A 17,737-nucleotide genomic window follows, 5' to 3' on the forward strand; every position below is an offset into this window, starting at 1 on the left:
GGGGGGGGGCCTCCTGTGCTGCAGCCCCCGCCTCGTGCAGAGACGGATTTGGGAGACTGGGGCCATGCGGCAGGAGGAAAGCTGGGGAGGGGGCCGTGCCCCAGCTCGCCCCGCAGCACCCACCACAACCCCGATCCCTCCAAGGTCTCTGCCTCTGGGCTCAGCCCCCCTCCCTGCATCACCTCTGCATCTCTGTTGCCCCCCCAGCAGAGCAGAGGCCCTCGAGATGAGGCTGAAAGTTGGTGGCCATCACCGCCACAGGTCACAGCTTGCAGCGGAGCTCGTGCCAGGGAGCGCCAAGGCCTCCAGCTACGGCCCTGGCACGGCTGAAAGATGAGAAATGGAGCAGAGCCAGGACGCGGGGCCACTCACTGAAGGACTCAGTGGGCTGGTAGCAGGACCCCCACGTTTTAGTTACGATTTCAAGCAGCAAATCAAGGTTTTTTAGTTCTTTTCCTACCAGAGCTGCCAGGCCTTCTTCTAAGGAGAGCAGCTAACGCTGATTAACCCCCGAGACGTTGTTTGGAAGTGAAGTTTCTTCGCAGGGAACGTGGCATTTCTTTGTGCTCGCCAGGAGAAGCTACAGACACATTTAAGCGGTTATGAAGGCAGCACGCACCCAGATCCTCACATTGATTACACTGTATTAGAAAACGGTAAATTATTTATCAGGCTTTCTGACTTGTGATTAGTGTAAAGCTGTTCTGGGATGCAAATTGGAATTGTAATTAGACACGTAGAAAAGCAGCTTCTGAAACCTGGTTTTACTGAAGCAGCGTACGGTGCTTTTTTTTCCTTTTGTTGCCGGCATAATTATCAAAGAACACTTTGCACGTATAAAATGTCAATTTATTAAACACAGAGACAGCTTTATTTATGTCTGATCAGTGAACTAAACCTGGTCATGAGGATGGCAAGATGTTAGAGCTAGCAGACCTCGGCTCTCACGCTTGGTTTCTTATTCCTGCACTGGAAGGGGAAGGCGAGCTGCCCCACCCCTGACCATTTATCATTTGGCTTTCACGAAGTTAGTTCTTGAGCAGAGCAACACTTAAAAAAAATAACAATGACAAAATCTTCAGCAGGTATCGAAGAGACCCCAGCCACGAAGAGTCAGCTTATTTCTTCAGGGTACTCCGGGGTCCCGTACTCACCTCCCCGTTCCATCCCGTTGGCAGTACACCGGTAAAACTTCAGAGGAAGAAACATTTAGGTTTTATACCTCGCCAATTGCAAGCTGTGGTCAGCTCTTGAAACGTTATTTTTTTCTTACTTAAAAATAATTACTTTAAACTAGAACAAATCCGTGTTTGCTGTTGCTGAGCCCCGCCCCGGCAGGAGGCACAGCTCACACCCCCAGCAGCAGGCACGGGCTGAGCACACGCTCACTTAAGACAGAAGTGTGAGAGATCCCAGAAGAGCTACTGTAAGAAAATCCTAAATTCTAGTAATTCTAAAACTGCCTTGGCCTTCAGGCACCCTCCCTGCAGGTAACAGCCGGAGTCTGAACCAGACCTCGGGCACTTGAACAGAGTCTGCTTACAGGACCCCGCTTATCAGCCCAGACAGGGTGAAAGCAGTGATAATTTCATTAGAGTTGTGCTGGTTTTTTCATGTTAATTATCCAGCTCTTAATTAGTAACAGGTAAGAGCTCTATTGAAATGTTTCCTTTCCGCGGTAAATTGCAGTCCGGGAAAAACCGAGACCCAAGTGTCGAACCCTGAGCTGCCGAGATGCTTTTCACCCCAAAATGTCAAAGCACTCCGCACATCCGCCTCGCCAGCCTTGCTGCACGCCCTCGCGGGACGCCAGGGGAGACGCGCAGAGACACCACATGCATCTGAAGCAGGAGAAGCGAGCAGAGTGTCTTTATCCGTGCTGGAATCCAGCCCAGAGCTCTCCTCCTGCCCCTCGAGATTAGCACAGCAGTTGAGTAAGGAAATTCAAAAGAGGATTTCTGAGAGGCTGGGTAGGACTCGGACCCAGCGCGAGCAGTTGCTCCTGGGTCCTCATCGCGGTCCCAGCTCCCCGAGACACCAGCCCTGAACCCCAGCACCCAGAGGCACGCGGACGGGAGCGCTGGGGAGAAGCTCCCAGGCAGCGGGGCAGAGCCAGCCCAGAGCTCGGCCTCGCCAGGGGCAGTGGCTCAGCCCTCGGAGAGCGCGTGCAGCACTTGGGCGCTTAAAGACGAGGAGGAGTGCAGGGTCACCCCGGCGGCCCCGATGTCGGTCTCCCAGCATTCAAATCCGCAAGCGCACAGATCTCGCTTGGCTGCTTCCACGGCCAGCGGGGTGGTGTCTGCCAAGAGGGAGGCAAGAGCAGCCAGGAGGTCAGCCAGGCCGTGCCTGGAGGCAGGAAGGGGAGACCACGTTCGCCCCCGTGCCGCGCCGGGTGGGCGGAGAGGCACTGACCTGGTCGCAGCAGGGTGATGCCGCAGCCGCCGCCGCCAGCGCCGGTGAGCTTGCTGTGCAGGCCGTGCGAGGCCGTCACCCGGCACAGCCGGTCCAGGGAGGGGTGGCCGACTCCGATCACGTTCAGGTGGTGCTGGTTGATATCGAAGAGTTCCTAAAAGCGATTGCACACAGAGGAGATGAGCAGGCGTGGTGGCAGCAGCTCTTCCCGGCCGTGGGTCCTTCCTCGGGAAGCTGCAGGGGGCTGCCCTGCCTTCCCGGCCACCCGACAGCCACCTCGTGTCTGCGGGGAGCCTGGCCACCAGCACGTCTTTGGGTCCAGCAAGGTTGAGGCCAGTGCTTGAGCCCCGTGCTGCTCATCTGTCCGTGTCCCCATGCTTTGTGCTGCTCCTGCCCACCACCGTGACAGCGGTACAGCATGTTCTGGACCTCCTCACTCAGGAGGGAGAAAACCCTAGTCGCAGCGAGCTGCTCACAGATTATTTCAGGCACTAAATCAGAACTCCCCGATGCCTCCCGGCTGTTTCGCCTCTCCCATGTCACACAAGTGCTGAGCCAGGGACTGTGCGAGCCCCTTGCCGGCCGTGGGAAGGGCACTGCGCCAGCACTGCTTGCTGCTGGCTGTCACCCGCCCTGCCATCCCCCCAGCATCACTAAATCCAGGGCTCTGACACAGCCAGGTCAGAAGCAGCCTTGCTGGAAAGGTGACATGGAATTGCACACTGCAAGCCCAGGGAGGGAAAGCTTTCCCCTCCGTGTGGGCTGCAAGCCAAGGGGCCTCTCACCAGCACCGTGCCAGGCACCTGCCACCCGGCACAAGTGGGGTGAAGAGGAGCTCCTGCCCTCCAGGAGCAGCACGTTCCCCACAGGTTCCTGCTGCCCCCCTTGCTGTCCCGGAGGGTGCCACAAGCAAGAGCCAGCTGGGACGGGACCCAGCAGGACCCCGTGCTCCCTCTGGGCCACCCAGCACCTCCCTGCCTGCTGCAAGCTCACAGTGAGCAGGGAGGGGTGCTGAGCCGGGAGGGGTGCTGAGCCGTGCTGGAACAGACGTGGGAAGATGAACCAGCCCGCTGCACAGCACACGGATCACAAGTTTTGTGCTGGGCTGGACGGGCGGCCACCGAGAGGCTTCTTGACATGCCTGAGCGAGGGCACAGCGCTCCCCGTGCCGATCCAAGACACCTGTCATCTGCTCCGAAACCTGCCACGGGTCGGCTGACAGCTTCTGACACAGCAGACTGGTTGAGATGCAGCGCTGCCCAGATCTGCACGTTCCAGAAGCAGCCAGATGTGTGTTCACGTAATAAACTGCGCCTCCGTGGGCACTTCAGACTCGAGACGAACCCGCACAGAAAGCAGCTCGATGCGGCTCTGCCCTCACGGGACAGCCCCGGGGAGGGACCCAGATGTCACCGAGGAACCTCACTGCTGGTATTGATGGGCCCTGTGTGAGTTGCTCAGCACGTGTCCATGCCAGGTTTGCCTCAGCTGGGCACCACCACGCGTCCTCACCCCACACAAGGCAGTGCTGCACCGCAACGAGCTCCCCCCTCTCGGCAGTGCGTTCCCCCCACGGCAGCAGCCTCTCCTGCTCTGCACAAAGCCAAGCCGAACGCAGATCTCTGTGTGCACCTCATGCATCAACGTCAGGTCAGCTCTGGGCACAGCTCCGTTTGTCATCCTCTGGAGCCAGGACGAGCAGCGAGCGCTGGGAGCTGGCTCGTGACCAGCCCCTCGCCGACCAGGGGCTGCCGGGCTCTCCGCTCCAGCCCTGGCAGTGACAGCAGCAGATGAGCGAGGCTGGCGGCAGCACGGGGACGCAGCATCTCAGCCCAAACACACCCCGTTTTTTTCTAAGGGCACCAAAACCTCTAGGGCTGCAAGTCCCCACATCACCAGGTCTGCTCCTTCCCCCTCCCTGTCCTCTGTGCTGCCGGAAGACACAGAGAGCATTTTCTGTCCCCCAGCTCCCAGAAGGGCATTAAGAGCAGCGCACACAGACCACAGTTTCACTCCGACCTGAACGCTTCCTGCTATCAAATTCTTTCTTAGCCCTAATGGTCTTTAAATGACATTTTGATGTTCAACAGTAACGGAGTCTAAAAATACTGGCGAACAAGCCCCTTACCTCCAGCACAGGGTAATGCTCCGGTGATGGATTTGCAGGCATTGCTTCCAGAACACTTTGGCACTCCTGAGAAATGGCATCGATGGAGTCCAGCACTGGGTTCATTATAGCTGGGAACTGAGAAGCGGGGAGGCAAGATGTGAGCAGACCTAACGCCACCCTGATAAAGCCTCCCCGGCCTTTAGGAGCTGCACAATTAATTCCTCGCCCCACGCAGGGCTCTAATTCGCAGGAAAACCCGGTGCAGAGCAGGGCAGTGCCCAGTTGCTCACACCTGCAGACACTGGAGGGAGGGAGGGGAACAGAAGGAAGCAGGCCGGAGGAAGGAGCTGTTCTGTTTGTGGCTGCACACCGGTGATTTCTGCAGCAAGCCCTGTGAGCTGGATGGAGGGAAGGAAGCTCAGCTCCAGCCCCCAGCTGTTAGCTAGGAGCAAGCTTGAATGCAACGACCCTGAGAGCTCACGAGAGCTCCCTGCGAGCCCTGCACAAGGAGATCAGAGCTCACCAGGGTTACCTCCCCCCAGTGCACGCCCCCATCCCCGTGGCCACGCAGGCGCCGCACCTTCAGGATCTTCTCTTTGACCCCCGCCACCAGGACCTTGGTGCTTCGCGGGACTTTGGTGTTGGTCAGCAGGATCCTCAGCGTCGGCACCCTGCAAGCAACAAGACACCGTCAGCCTCCTTCCTTCAAGAAACCCCCACGGCTCCCAGAGCCCACCGGGCCTCTCAGGGCCTTCGGCTGAGCACGACAAAGCTGAGGGTCCCATTAATCTGGGGGAAGCTAGGCAGGTGCTCAGGCACCGGCTGGATTCAGACTTGTTCCTCTCGGTTACAACGAACAGCTGTACTAGCACAACAAATGGGACTGATTTACTGAAATCTGTGTTTTCCAAGTAAATTCTTCCCTTTGAAATACCGCGAGGCTGGCCAGCAGTAGCCATTAGCTGCTAATAAAGCAATTTCATGCACTGGGGAAGATTTTAATGGAGTCAGATTATCCTCCCGTGGCAGGAGGCATGCAGGGCCTGGACCTGCTCTCTGCAGCTCGCTTTTTCCGCAGCCCGGCCATCAGGTGCGCAAGAAGTTTCCCCCTCCCCACAATGTCATTTGCTGCCAGGAGCAGATCCGTTCCTGCTGCCCATAACGCCATGAAATTAATATTGATCCTCTGCGTGGTGTTCATCTGCTGTCGGGTAACGACCAAACATTTTGTTGCTCTCGCCCACCCCAAACCAAGACGCTCCCGCTCCCCACAGCCGGGACAAAACGTGGCCGCGGCGCCCCGCGGCTCGCAGCCTCTCATCCGTCTCCTGCAGTGCCACATCCACCCCAGGCATTTCTGACACGTTCCGCCCACTGCGCGTAAGAGTTATTTTTAAGCTCCAACGTTACCTCTTTAACGATTTGATTTTTCCTGATTGGTATCTCAGGGCTCCACCTAAAGTGAAACACACGCATTGTCTCAGCACACAGCCCGCCGAGCTGAGGCGGCATTGGAGGAGACAGAAGGTCTTTCATCTTCAGAACCTCACCCAGAGCACATGACAGTAATTGCAAGGAACACCAGCTAAATGAACCATGTTCGCAGGCAGCATGAATCTGCCCGGCCCCGCTGACTTAATGAGAGGGTCTCGCTGGACACAGTTAACCCAGTGACTTTCCCTCTGCCCTCCTCTACTTCAGGATCACGTTCATTTATTTATTTTTCCAAAGGCAAAGAGTTGGGCCAGCATTAAATCTTTGCTGAAAAAGAGACTCCAGCAACGATTCCCCGGGGTAGGGCCAAGCGTGCTGGTTTCAAACGGGACCGTGTGCGCTCGTGTCAGCGGCTGTCTGCTAGCAGGGAACTTCCCTGTCCTGGAAGGATTCTCTCGCCTGGCTCCCGCTTCACCAAGGCACTGCGATTAGGTCTCATTAGAAAGATTCTTAAAAGGCCATTTCCAAAACACTTGGAAGTCTCTGCTAATTGAAACTGCGCGACAGCTGTCCGAGTGCATTTTCTCCTGCCTCGTCCCGGGGACAGGATTACTGTTCTTTGTTCGCACCGGAACGTCTGGGTTCCTTGCAGCAGGGTCTCTGCCCCACAGCACCTGCCCGGGGGATGCAGATCCCTGCTGTAAACGCAGGTCTGCCAGCCCCCCAGCTCCAGTCCCAGGTACAGACGGGGCTCACCGCCTTCCAGAGCTGACACGCAGCCTGGACAGAAGCGGGGCTGCTGCTCTGGCACCCAAAGCCCCTCAGCACCCCCGTTCGGGGCCGGGGAGCAGCACACACGCACGTACCCCAAGTGCCAACAGCGTTGTCCACACCCGAGGGATTGCCGTGGATCACCCGCTCCCCCTGGAAGGCCCAGCTGTTGATCAGAGTCATCTCTTCTTCTGTCCACCTGGAAGGCAAGAAAAAGACTCAAAACCACCCAAAACGGCACACAAGGAGCGACAGAGAGAAGCACAGAGAGCACAGCCCGCACAGAAGCTGATCAGGGTCAGCTCACCGCACACCCAGCCCCATCCACACCTCCCGACACCGTTACCACGCTCTGTCCCGAGACAGCACCAAAAGCTGCACCTCACCCAGGCAGCCCCAGCCTCTAATTGCCAGCTGCTCAGCCGCAGACGCCTCACAAATTGGGTCAGGAGATGTCACTAGAATGCTCGAGCAAAGGCTTTGATTTTTAGGGATTAACTCCTAACACTTCAAGCCACGCTGGGTGCTGGCACTTAAAACACAACGGGGAAGCAAATGCCGAGGAGTTTATGCTGAGAGACACAGGGACGGGCTCTCTGTTGCCCTGGAAGCAGTCACACAGGCTGGAAAGTGCTTGGAGAGGTTAAACGCTGGCTGCAGGGCTCGGGGCTGGGGCAGGCTCGAGGCCCCTGACCGAACACAGCAATGAAGGGGCTGCAGCAGCACAAAAAGCCATCACGGAGCTGCCAGTTGCAGAGCACTCGCTCGCCCATTTCTCAAACCCAGCCACGAGGGAAGCCCGACGTCCTGCAGAGCCAGCGGGTGCTCCCGCGTCCTGCTGCGACACGCTCCAGCACGCACAGGCAGGCGCCTGTCCCGAGTGGTTTAACGCCCCGTGGGATCAGATATCCCAGCACCGGGACCTTCTGCAGAGAGCAAAGCCGGCGTTTGGTGCGGTGACAACGGGTTTTTGGACCACGGGGCCCAGAACACAAACTGCGTGACGGAGGCAGAGGCACAGACGGAGGTTTTAGATAAGCACCAAGCAGCCCTACAATAAGGAACAGCCGCTGACCCCTGCTAAGGCAGGGCAGGAATGAGGGGAGCTCCTTGCTACCTGGAAGCCTCTTCCTCAAACTTCCCACGTTCCCAGGCTGCAGCTGAACATCTTTATCCATCTCCAACACATCTTTCATTTCCCTTGCCAATATTTAATCTGCGAAGCATTCAGGAAAACAGCTCACACCACCGCTACTCAAAATAGAAGCGCAGTTTGCTGTAAACCACTTGTTTTTAATCCTCTTTGAGAGGCTGCGATTCTTCTCGACGCAGGAGTCATTATATCACGCTGTTCTTTTCTTGCAACGTTAAGCAAAAACCTTCTGAAGTCTGACACCCCCATCTCTCACTTACCCCTCTGCATGCCAGCTGGAAGAAGAAAAAAATTACGCTGCATTCAAGCTGAAGCTAAGAAGTGTGAGCAGGGAATGAAGACGTCCTTGCTGCTCGCTGGCTGCTTGAGAGCTGGCCTCTCGTTTCTCACGTCGTGTGACCAGGTTTGCCCGAGCCCAGCTTACAGACCCGCTCTCGGAACGTGTTCCTGGGTCAGTCTGCAGGCTCGGGTTTTGAAGCAGAACAGAGCCACCCCCCGTCACGGTCTCACTTTCAGGCCCCTAAAAAACCCACAGAGCCAACCAGAAAAGGCTGGCAGGGAGGGAACAACAGAGGGTTCTGCAGCCCCAGCTGTGATAGCATCTCTAAGCAGAGCCTCCTCAGACACACAGCAGAGCAGACCAGTTTTTCAGGATTGAACTTCAATGGAAAGCAGGGGAGAAGGGAAGAAACTCCCTTTCAACAGCCCCTGATAAAGGGCAGATTCTGGGCAAGAAATCAGAAGGAAACGGACCACGTGCAGAAAAAAATCCGTGTGGAAACGCAGGAAAAAAGACAGAAAGGGTCTTTGACTCCTTGACAACTCAAAGCAAAACCTAAAAGATGCTCAGGGACAGAGAAGAAAGAGCTAAAAAAATCTACCACATTAAAGCACGGTTTTTATTTTCTCAGCAAAATAAAGCTGCCTTACCCTAGGCAGAGCAAGCAGTGGGTTAAACGTGCACGTTTTACCAAGTCTCTGCGTCCAGGTGCTTTTATCAGGAGAACAGAACTGTAAACACGATTTGCAGGTCAGAGCCCTGGGACAAGACACGCCTCTGCTGCTGGAGCACAGGCAGCAACAGGGAGGGAAGGGAAACGAGCCGAGCTCAGGGTGCCACAGCCACAACTGCACCCAGGAGGTGGCCGGACAGAGCAGGAGAGGTGCCAGTGCCAGAATTTGCTCAGACAGAAGGAAAGAGGGGCACAGCGGCCACGTTGCTGGATGTGCTGATCCGAAGAGAACCCCCCCAGCCAGGGGTTTGGACCCCACACCGCGGCGTGCCGCTGTCAGAGAGCAGAGCTGCCCCCACGGCGTGCCTCCAAGGCGTTAGTTACCTGGCTGTGGTCTCCCCGTCCTTCAGAGGGCAGGAGATGGCTCCGCAAGCGTGCAGCAGCGCCGCCGCCAAGCACACCGCGTAGGCAGCGCTTGACCCCAGCCCGGCTCCCGTGGGCAGCTCAGACCACACCACGATGTCCACGCTGGGAATATCTCTGAAACGCAAAGGGCAGGCTTACAGTGACCTCAAATCCCACCTCGAAACAACACTGCAAAGGCAAAAGATGCCAATTAGGACCGATCAGAGGGAAAGCTGCTGGAAAACCGGCCCCATCAGCACATGCACACGCACCCGACGCACGCAGGCAGCTGAGGAGCCTCGCCGAGCCATTGTACCAGAACAAAGCCTGGCTGAATCGGATCTGTGATTAGCACAGCTCCTCAAGCAGCGAGGAGGGGCACTCCGTAACCAAATACTTGAGCAGCACCATAAAGAGACCCTTCAGAGACTGCTGCGGGATTTAAAATATGTTTTCAGTAAAGACCAAGCGTCACAAAGTCCCAGCCGCATCGTTACACCTCGCTGGAGCAAGAAGCTGCCGGGGATGATGAAAGGCACACGTGTCTGTGGCCACATGGCCTCTTCTCCACTGACCATGTCAGAGCTGTTACAGAGCCCAGCGTCAAAGCCAGGAGCCTGCACCGGCAGGCGAGCAGTGGGAACCACAACCTGGTGGTTTCAGAGCACGCTGGTCACCGAGGAGCACAGGGACTGCAAAGCAGGTCTGTGTCAAGGTCCTTTAGCCTTTGGTCCTTGGCTACCAGTACTGGCTGCAGGCTGTGATGGTGCTGCACGTATCACACCTCGCCCCGAGCACCCTGTCAGTAACTTACGTTATCACCAACAGCGCTGATCAAGATTAGAAACTGGAACAGCCGCAAGCTGCGGCGACCCCCAGTTCTCAAATTCAGGAGATCCTGCTTAGCAGAGGGATCAGCCACTGAATTCACAGCTTGTTTCCCTAGGTGTTTCTCTAACCTATGCTAAGCCCGGATGAAATGAGCTGCCTGCAGGGCAGGACGTCTGTCTGTCTGTCTGCTCCTACTGACCGTGCAGGAAGGGTGGGACGAGCCGCTCTGACTGCAGCGTCTCAAAGCCAGGTGTGTGGGAGCTGATGACTCCCAGCCCCCCACCAATTACACCAGCTCTGAAGGGGTCTCTTGAGGTGCCCAGAACCTGAATAAAGTGTGATTCCCTTCGGTTTCTTATTCTGCCTCAAAGATGTGGTTTCCTTCTGTGACCTTAAGGATTCATCTAATGCTGAACGCCCAAAACGCGTTTATTTTGGGGCAGGAGGACAGCCTTACCCATACTTAGCTGAAATAGCCAGGCACATATAAAGAAAGGCAAGAATAGCAAGGCTGTCGGGAGCTGAGGCTTCGGCAGGGATTCCAGCAAACTCTTTCAGTGCTTCGAGCAGTTCTGCGCTGGGGGGCTTAGACTCATCAAAGTCAGCTAGGGAGGCAAGCAGGGGAGAATTCAAACACTTAGAAGCCAGGAAATTGTTAAACTCAAAAGCTGCATTTACACAAATAACTCCTGTTAGAGGAGGCGGACACAGACTACGAACTAGTTTCACATTTTACCTACAAGCTTTCTGCTCAGGGTAAAATAAAGCAAAACCACCAGCCACCCGGAGAACCTGATCTTCCCCCATCCCCACACCTGCACTGACAGAGGCTCTCTCCCTGCCTTCACTTTTCCCATGTGCCCATCCACCACCAGGCAGGATTTGGCAAGCCAAGTATTTGTTATTAGCGAATGTGGATGCTGAGGTGCTTCAGATGTGTCTGGAATCCTAGCAGCCAGGGCAGGGATGAGCACAAGAGAAATTCTGGCCGCTGCAGATGCTACCAGCGTGCTGACCCCGCAGACTTTGTCCTCATAAGCAAACAGAGCCGGTGAGGGTCTGGGGGCTGGTGCCAGGTCCTGCAGGGGGAAGGGACCCAAGGGGTCACCCGGCACGAGACGCTGAGCGCCCAGGGGGTGGTTTGGGCTGGAGGGGACCTTACAGCCCCCCTGTTTCCAGCCCCCTGCCCCAGCCCCGGGTCCCCCCACCCCATCCAGCCCGTGAGGGACGGGACACCCCCTCACCCCGTGCCCCTGTCGGTTGATGACCCCCCCCTACCCCAACCCAACCCAAGCCCCCAACCCAACCACAACCCCTCCCCAGCCCAGTGCCGCCCCCCCGGCCCCTCCCGGCCCCCTCTCACCCTCGAGGCGGCCCCTGAGGGCGCGGAGGCCGGGCCGCTCCCAGCTCCTGAGGACGCCGACGCCGGGCAGGCGGACACGGAGCCGCTCCTCGCCGCCGGGCCGCAGGCACAGGAAGGTGCGGAGCCCCAGCGCCACGGCCAGCGCCGCCTGCGGGAGGAACGGCACGGAACGGGACGTGAGGACCGGGAACACGACGCCCAGGCCCGTCCCGTCCCGTCCCGTCCCGGCGCTCACCTTGCCGTGCACCACGGCGTGCTCCCCGTGCAGGATCACCTTCCCCGGCGCCGACACCACCAGGCCCCGCTCCGCCATGGCTGCCCGCCGCCGGGCACCGCGCCCCGCTCCGGCTTCAGCCGCCGGCCCCGCCCTGCTCGCTCTCAGCCAATCGCGGGGCTCGCAGAGGGGGCGGGGCTGCGGAGCGGCCAATCGGGAGGCGGCGGCGCGGGGTGGCGAGGCCCTGGCGTGAGGCCGGCAAGGGGCGGGAGGTGGCCCCGGAGGGGTTACGGCGGCGATGCTGCGGCGGGCGGCCGCGGTGGCGGCTCGGGGGCTGCGGAGGCCGCTGGGGGCTGCGGGGAGGCGGCAGCGCGGCGGGGCCGGCAGGTGGAGATGGGTCGGGACCGGGGCCGGGGACCGTGGCCAGGGATCGGGACCAGGGCCGGGGAACCGGGGCCGGGGAACCGGGGCCGGGGAACCGGGGCCGGGCCCGGGAGGTGCCCACCGCCCCCTAACGGCCCCCGCCTCCCGCAGCCCCGCCGGCGATGCCCGCGCCCCGAGGATCTACACGCGAACGGGGGACGGAGGTGGGCCCGGGGCGGCCGGGGAGCGGGCCCTGCCCGGCCCTCACCGCTCCTGACCGCCGCCACCCTCCGCGCCTGCCGCAGGCTTCTCCAGCACCTTCACCGGGGAGAGGAGGCCCAAGGGCGACCGCGTCTTCGAGGCGCTGGGCACCACGGACGAGCTGAGCTCTGCCATCGGGTGAGCGCTCCCCGGGGCATCCCCCGGCCTCCTCCCCGAGCACCGGGGGGGGGCTGCGGCCCCCTCTCACCCCGCTGCCCCGCTCACCCTCACCCCCTTTCTCCGCTGCAGGCTGGCCAGCGAGTTTGGCGTCGAGAAGGGGCACGCGTTCGTGGAGCAGCTTCACAAGGTGAGCGCTGCCGGCAGGCCGTACCCCACGTCCCTGCCGTGTGCTGTGCTCTTACGCGCCCCGGTTTTACACAGGATGCTCCCGTTGACACGCAGGGGTTTAATAAACCTAGTATGAAAACCTTAGGGTTAGGCAGCCACTAAACACTAAGACTCCGAGCCATAGATGCTCCCCAAGAAACAAACATTAACCAGGAAGGAAGCTGGCAGCTCAAGCCGATCAGCTGCGGGCAGATAAACGTATCTACACGTGCCCAGACCTGTGCCCCACACGTCACGGACACGAGTCAAGCCTTGTCACAGCCTCAGGTTTGGGGTCAGGGCACCGTAACGACGTGGGCACGATGGTGGGAGGCTGCTCCCACCGTGGCAGAATGTGGGGTTTACTAATTAGCTTTGCTGTGCACAGGACCTCACAAGGAGCTAATTGGACACCTTACAGAGCTTTTACCAGGCTGCCTCTGAAATGTCCCGTGCTATGGAGAGATGTTCCTCTTGGAAGTGGATGTGACACCGAGCCAGCACCACCTCCAGCTGTTTGTCACTGCCATTCCTAGAGGTTCCTGCTTTGGTGTCCCACCAGCAAAGGGATCCTGCGAGTGCTCCTGGTCCGCTCTCGCCAGGGTCACCCAGGGTGGTTCAATGTGCCAGTGAAAACGAGTACACGCGATAATCTGGTTTCTCATAAAGCAATTAGAGAGCACGTAGCTGATCCCTCCTGCCAGCAGGCTGGGGATGATGAACAACAAGGGTCGGGTCCTCTTTAATCAGCACAACCAGCTGTCGCATCCCAGAGTTTGCTGTGGTTGTACCGGAGCATCAAAGGCTGGATAACGTAAATGCTTCTTATTTTTGTCCTGATTGCCACATCTAGGTCCAGTGTATGCTGCAGGATGTGGGCTCCAACATCGCGACGCCTCTCTCCTCAGCCAGGGAAGCTCACCTAAGTAAGCCCCAGAGGATTTTCCTGGGATAACAGGTCGTGAATCCACGCTGTGCTGGACTGGTGCTGGGAGGCTGCTCCAGTGTGAGGCAGTGAGAGCTGCCCAAGGGCTGCTCCACACCGTGTGCCTGGGTGCTGAGCGGGTACTGCGTGGTTCCATGAGCTGCTGCTGCTGTGTCTGTGTGACTCGAGCGATGGGAGCTGGCCTGGGGCACTGCCGCAGCTGCTGAAGGGGAGCCAGCCCTGCTCCAGCAGGAAGAGTATTTTGGGGTGTTTTCTTAGGGCTTACCAGCCCAAGAAAGGTGAAAGGAGAGCCCCATCTGTGAACGATTCTGCAATTCTTGCAGTTGACTCTTCTTTTCCTTCTGTAGAACGAACCGCTTTCAGCGAGAAGCCTGTCCTGGAGCTGGAGCAGTGGATTGACAGCTACTCAGAACAGCTTCCTCCGCTCAGAGCTTTCATCTTGCCTGTAGGTATTGCTCGTGCCGCTTGCTGCCAGGAGTAGGCTGGCTCTGTTAGGGTCAATCTGCTCCACCACTAGCCGTGGGAGCCAGGAGAAAACAGGTTGTGGAGCTGTTATTTGTGCTGACAAATAGCGAAGAAAAGCATGGAGAAGGACCAGGCCGAGTTAAATTTCCACGTGCTTATGCATTTAGATCTCTCTTCCCAGTTGCCTGGCCTTAACAGAGCGTTTGTTCAGCTGCATGTGTGCGAGATGCGATGAGCTTTGCTGCATTGTCCAAGGAGGTGGATGGCTGGCTGTTAGCAGGCACTGATTGCTGTTTCATTGTCGTTGCAGTCGGGAGGTAAAAGCAGCGCCGCTCTCCATTTTTCCCGAGCCGTCTGCCGCAGAGCTGAGAGGTGGTGAGTGTTGGCTCTTGGTGTAACTGAACAAAATCAGTAGAAGATGATCAGACCGCTACAATAACAGCAAACCGGAGAGAAATCTCACCGGCTCGTTACCTAAGTGACTTGCGTATGAAGCCATTTGTGTTTGCCTGAGCCCGCTGTGCAGCAGCTCTAACCCAGTCACTGTGGGATCCCTGCTGAGCAGCTGGTGTTAAGGAAGATGTTACTGTAGATGTGCTCCCCTTGCAGCAGGGCAACCTAGTCCGCAAAAAGCTGACATCACAGTCAGTTTCTTCAAAAGACAGCTAGAATGAGGGCTGCACACCAGGCCAGAGGCAATGAACAGCTCCGTTCCCTCGCCAGAAAAAGGGTTCCTGTTTACCTGCAGAAAGGCATAATGATCCTTCAGGTTATTCACTTACAAGCTGCTCCCGTTATTCAGAGAAACTCACTCACAGGTATCCTTTAGCGGAGCACAACTGCAGTCCTCCAGACAGTTACGGTAACGGCCTGTGGTACGTGGCCACCACGGGTTTCTCTGGTGGAAGTGAACAGCGCTCACAGCTGCCACGGGGGATCAGGACAGGGGCTCCACGTTTGGTGCTCCAGGAAATTCACTGATTTGTTCATTCAGAGCTCGCAAGTTAAATGCACTAAAACTTTCCTCTTCTTGTTCTAGCGTGGTTCCTTTAGTACAAGCAGGGGAAGCAGATCCAAACGTGGCCAAATATTTGAACAGGTAAAAAAAAATCCACCCACCTCCTTATTCTGTACCACTGGAGCGTGCTTGTTGTTGTTCCCTTAGCCACAGCACAGAACTGTGGGGTTTTACATTTCGAGGAGTTTCCCTTCTGGATTATGATCCTTGAAGTTTTAACAAGCAGCTTTTTAAAAAGTACGGTTGCACAGCTTGTACCTCCCTGCAGACAGCGCTGGGGTGCTGGAGGGGCAGTCCCTTCACTTTCTTCTCGAAGGCGCTTTTGGGAGCCACATTTTGTAGGGGCTGCCTTTGCTTTACTTGACCTGTGCATGTTGTGCTGTGTGGAACGTGCTTTGTAGCACAGCGCGCGCTGCGGATACGCGGGCTGTGAGAAGGGATCTCACTGCTTTTCCCTTGGTTTACAGACTGAGCGACTACCTCTTCGTTTTGGCACGCTACGCTGCAATGAAGGAAGGGAAGGAAGAGAAAATATACATAAAGTCTGAGCAGTGACTGGGAGCTGGGATGTTTGCTTTCTAGATCATGGAAAGGTAAATCCAGCAGGGTGCTTTCCTCAGGCAGGACAGGACAGAGCAGGCTGGCACTGGGAATGCGAGCTGCCGAGAGCTTCCAACTAAAATAGCTAGGACCTTGTTCACAAACGCTGTAAGGAGCACAGCTGTTCTGGCTGGCCTTGTCCGAGTATCTCTGGTAGTAACACTGGTGCTGGCTTCAGAATTACTCTTTGTCCTACACTGGAACTGAGTCAGGAGACTTCTAATAACTACAGATGATTTCTAGAGATGTCTTAATTTCCCTGGGCAGTGGCAGGTTCTGTGGAAAGACTTTGACGGGGCTCTGAGGAATGAAGAAGGGAAAACAATCAGCTTCTCTTTGTAAGTCGCAATGCTCGTACAGAACAGCTACTGTGCAGAGATTCAGGAACTCCGTCCACGGGCTTTGAAATAATAAATGTGATTTACTCGTACCAAAGGGCCCCTAACTGTCATGCTTTAATACTGAGCCCAGCTTGCTTTTCTTTTTTAAGTTGCTTTCAATCCATCAGCCCTGGCTGGAGCTGAGCTGTGTAGATTTACAGGAACGCACTTCGAATTCTTTGGCTCTGGCTGCCTCTCCTTATGCATGTGAAAAATGTCTCCGTGCTGACAATGCCATGCATCCTCTGCCAGGAACGGGCTTGTGCTGGATGGGGATTCAAGGAGGAAGGGCCAGATCCTCCAGGTCAGGTGCAGGTACGACCTGTTCAGTTAGCTGGGCTTAACTCCGTGCAGAGCTGCCCTGCCAGCACGGAGTCCCCTTGAGCACGCCTTGGGCACAGAGACCCCTTTGGCTGCCGGTGTTTTGAGTCCAGTTCTCAAAATCCTATCAGCTGCAGGGCACTTGGGTCCAGTTTGCAGATAAAGGGCTTGTGACAAGTAGCAGAGGCCTGGAGCCTTTTCAGCTGGCACAGCTAGAGGTGGAAGAGGGAGGCCAGTACCCACAGAGGTTCGTACCCCACACGTTAATGTCCCTGGGAGTTTCACTGCTGGGGAGCTCTCAGCAGAGCGATGTCCTAAAGGACGTCCCAAAGCTTGGGGGATCTGGCTGCAAACACCACGATAGAATGCAGTGCTTCCAGCAGAGAAGACATCCTGTCTCAGAGCCCACCTAGGGCAGCTGAGCACTTCATCTTCCAGAACAGCTGCACGTTTTGCTGTTGTTTTTTTTTTTTTTACTGTTTCTTATCATTTTCAGTAAATTTAAGCACATCAGTGTACATGGTATAAGCTTAGCAGCCCAGTCTTCTAGCAGCAAGCCAAAGGCACCTCCAAGAAAACTGACAGAGCGAGCTAACTAAAATCCAGAGATCTTACACACGCTCTGTTGGAAGCTTTTTCAGCTTCCTGATGGATTGGACTGCCAAAAATCCTGGTACGTAAACAAGTGCGTTCGAGCCAGCTGAAAGACTTAACGCCTTGCTACCCACGTCGTAGGAAGAGCAGCCAGACGACTACAGTCCACGCAGTTAAAAGTCCAAGTCCCTCGCAGCTCAGCAATACAACCCGTCTCACACACGTTCTTCCACGTGGCTTTAAGTTGTCCCCTCGTTGTGTGGGGGAGCATCGCAGAAAACAGTGCTACAAGGTGATGGCACAGGCTAAGAGCACTCGTTCCGCCCTAAGAACACGACTTGGTGGTGGGAGCTCTTAACTCACGCAGCTCCCTCTGTTCAATTATTTAAGCAGACACAACTTCAAAGTTGCTCCCCAAAAGTCCCCTGGCTTTTGTGTTAACTTTTTAATCAGAGTGGGGTCAGAGTGAAGAATGCCCAGCGCTAATAGATGCTGCTGGCTCATTATTCACCCTTTTTTTAACGCATATTTCATGGCTATTGTTAATGCACATTTTTCACAGAGTAATTTTCCAAGCCTTAGCCTGTAACACATCCCAGTGACAAATGCTCTTGATTTGGACTGTACCGTCAGCTGCAATGTCACATCAGACATTTTCTCAATGCCTGCTCCAGACAGGCCATCCAGTTTTATGATAGCTCTGTCTCAGTGATCACTATTGAACCTTAAGAATCCAGAGGCTTTTCAAGTTTAATTGAATAAAATTCTTAGCAATATAAATTCTTCATGAATGCTACATAAATCAGCTCCAGGATG

At 56.4% G+C, this 17,737-nt stretch overlaps 2 protein-coding genes across 3 annotated transcripts; one reads left to right on the top strand and one right to left on the bottom strand.

Annotated features, from left to right (window-relative positions):
• Positions 1–1,606: 1,606 nt before the first annotated feature.
• On the bottom strand, positions 1,607–11,826 carry MVK (mevalonate kinase). 2 transcript variants are annotated; one of them, XM_035340122.1, is made up of 11 exons: positions 11,668–11,826; positions 11,433–11,580; positions 10,527–10,674; positions 9,218–9,373; positions 8,141–8,155; positions 6,823–6,926; positions 5,933–5,978; positions 5,103–5,193; positions 4,541–4,657; positions 2,413–2,566; positions 1,607–2,299 (listed from the first exon to the last, which is right to left on the bottom strand). In XM_035340122.1, exons 1-11 carry the CDS (start codon positions 11,743–11,745, stop codon positions 2,148–2,150), a joined length of 1,209 nt encoding a protein of 402 aa, XP_035196013.1. In that variant the 5' UTR covers positions 11,746–11,826; the 3' UTR covers positions 1,607–2,147. The 2 variants fall into 2 exon arrangements, with proteins under 2 accessions (XP_035196013.1, XP_035196014.1); XM_035340123.1 differs by lacking the exon at positions 8,141–8,155.
• Positions 11,827–11,944: 118 nt separating this feature from the next.
• On the top strand, positions 11,945–17,737 carry MMAB (metabolism of cobalamin associated B). The gene is made up of 9 exons (XM_035340887.1): positions 11,945–12,233; positions 12,315–12,408; positions 12,520–12,577; positions 13,451–13,523; positions 13,891–13,988; positions 14,319–14,383; positions 15,048–15,107; positions 15,494–15,619; positions 15,894–17,737. Exons 1-8 carry the CDS (start codon positions 11,945–11,947, stop codon positions 15,579–15,581), a joined length of 825 nt encoding a protein of 274 aa, XP_035196778.1. The 3' UTR covers positions 15,582–15,619; positions 15,894–17,737.

Source organism: Oxyura jamaicensis, chromosome 15 (assembly GCF_011077185.1).
Source record: "Oxyura jamaicensis isolate SHBP4307 breed ruddy duck chromosome 15, BPBGC_Ojam_1.0, whole genome shotgun sequence".
Classification (NCBI taxonomy): Eukaryota; Metazoa; Chordata; class Aves; order Anseriformes; family Anatidae; genus Oxyura; species Oxyura jamaicensis.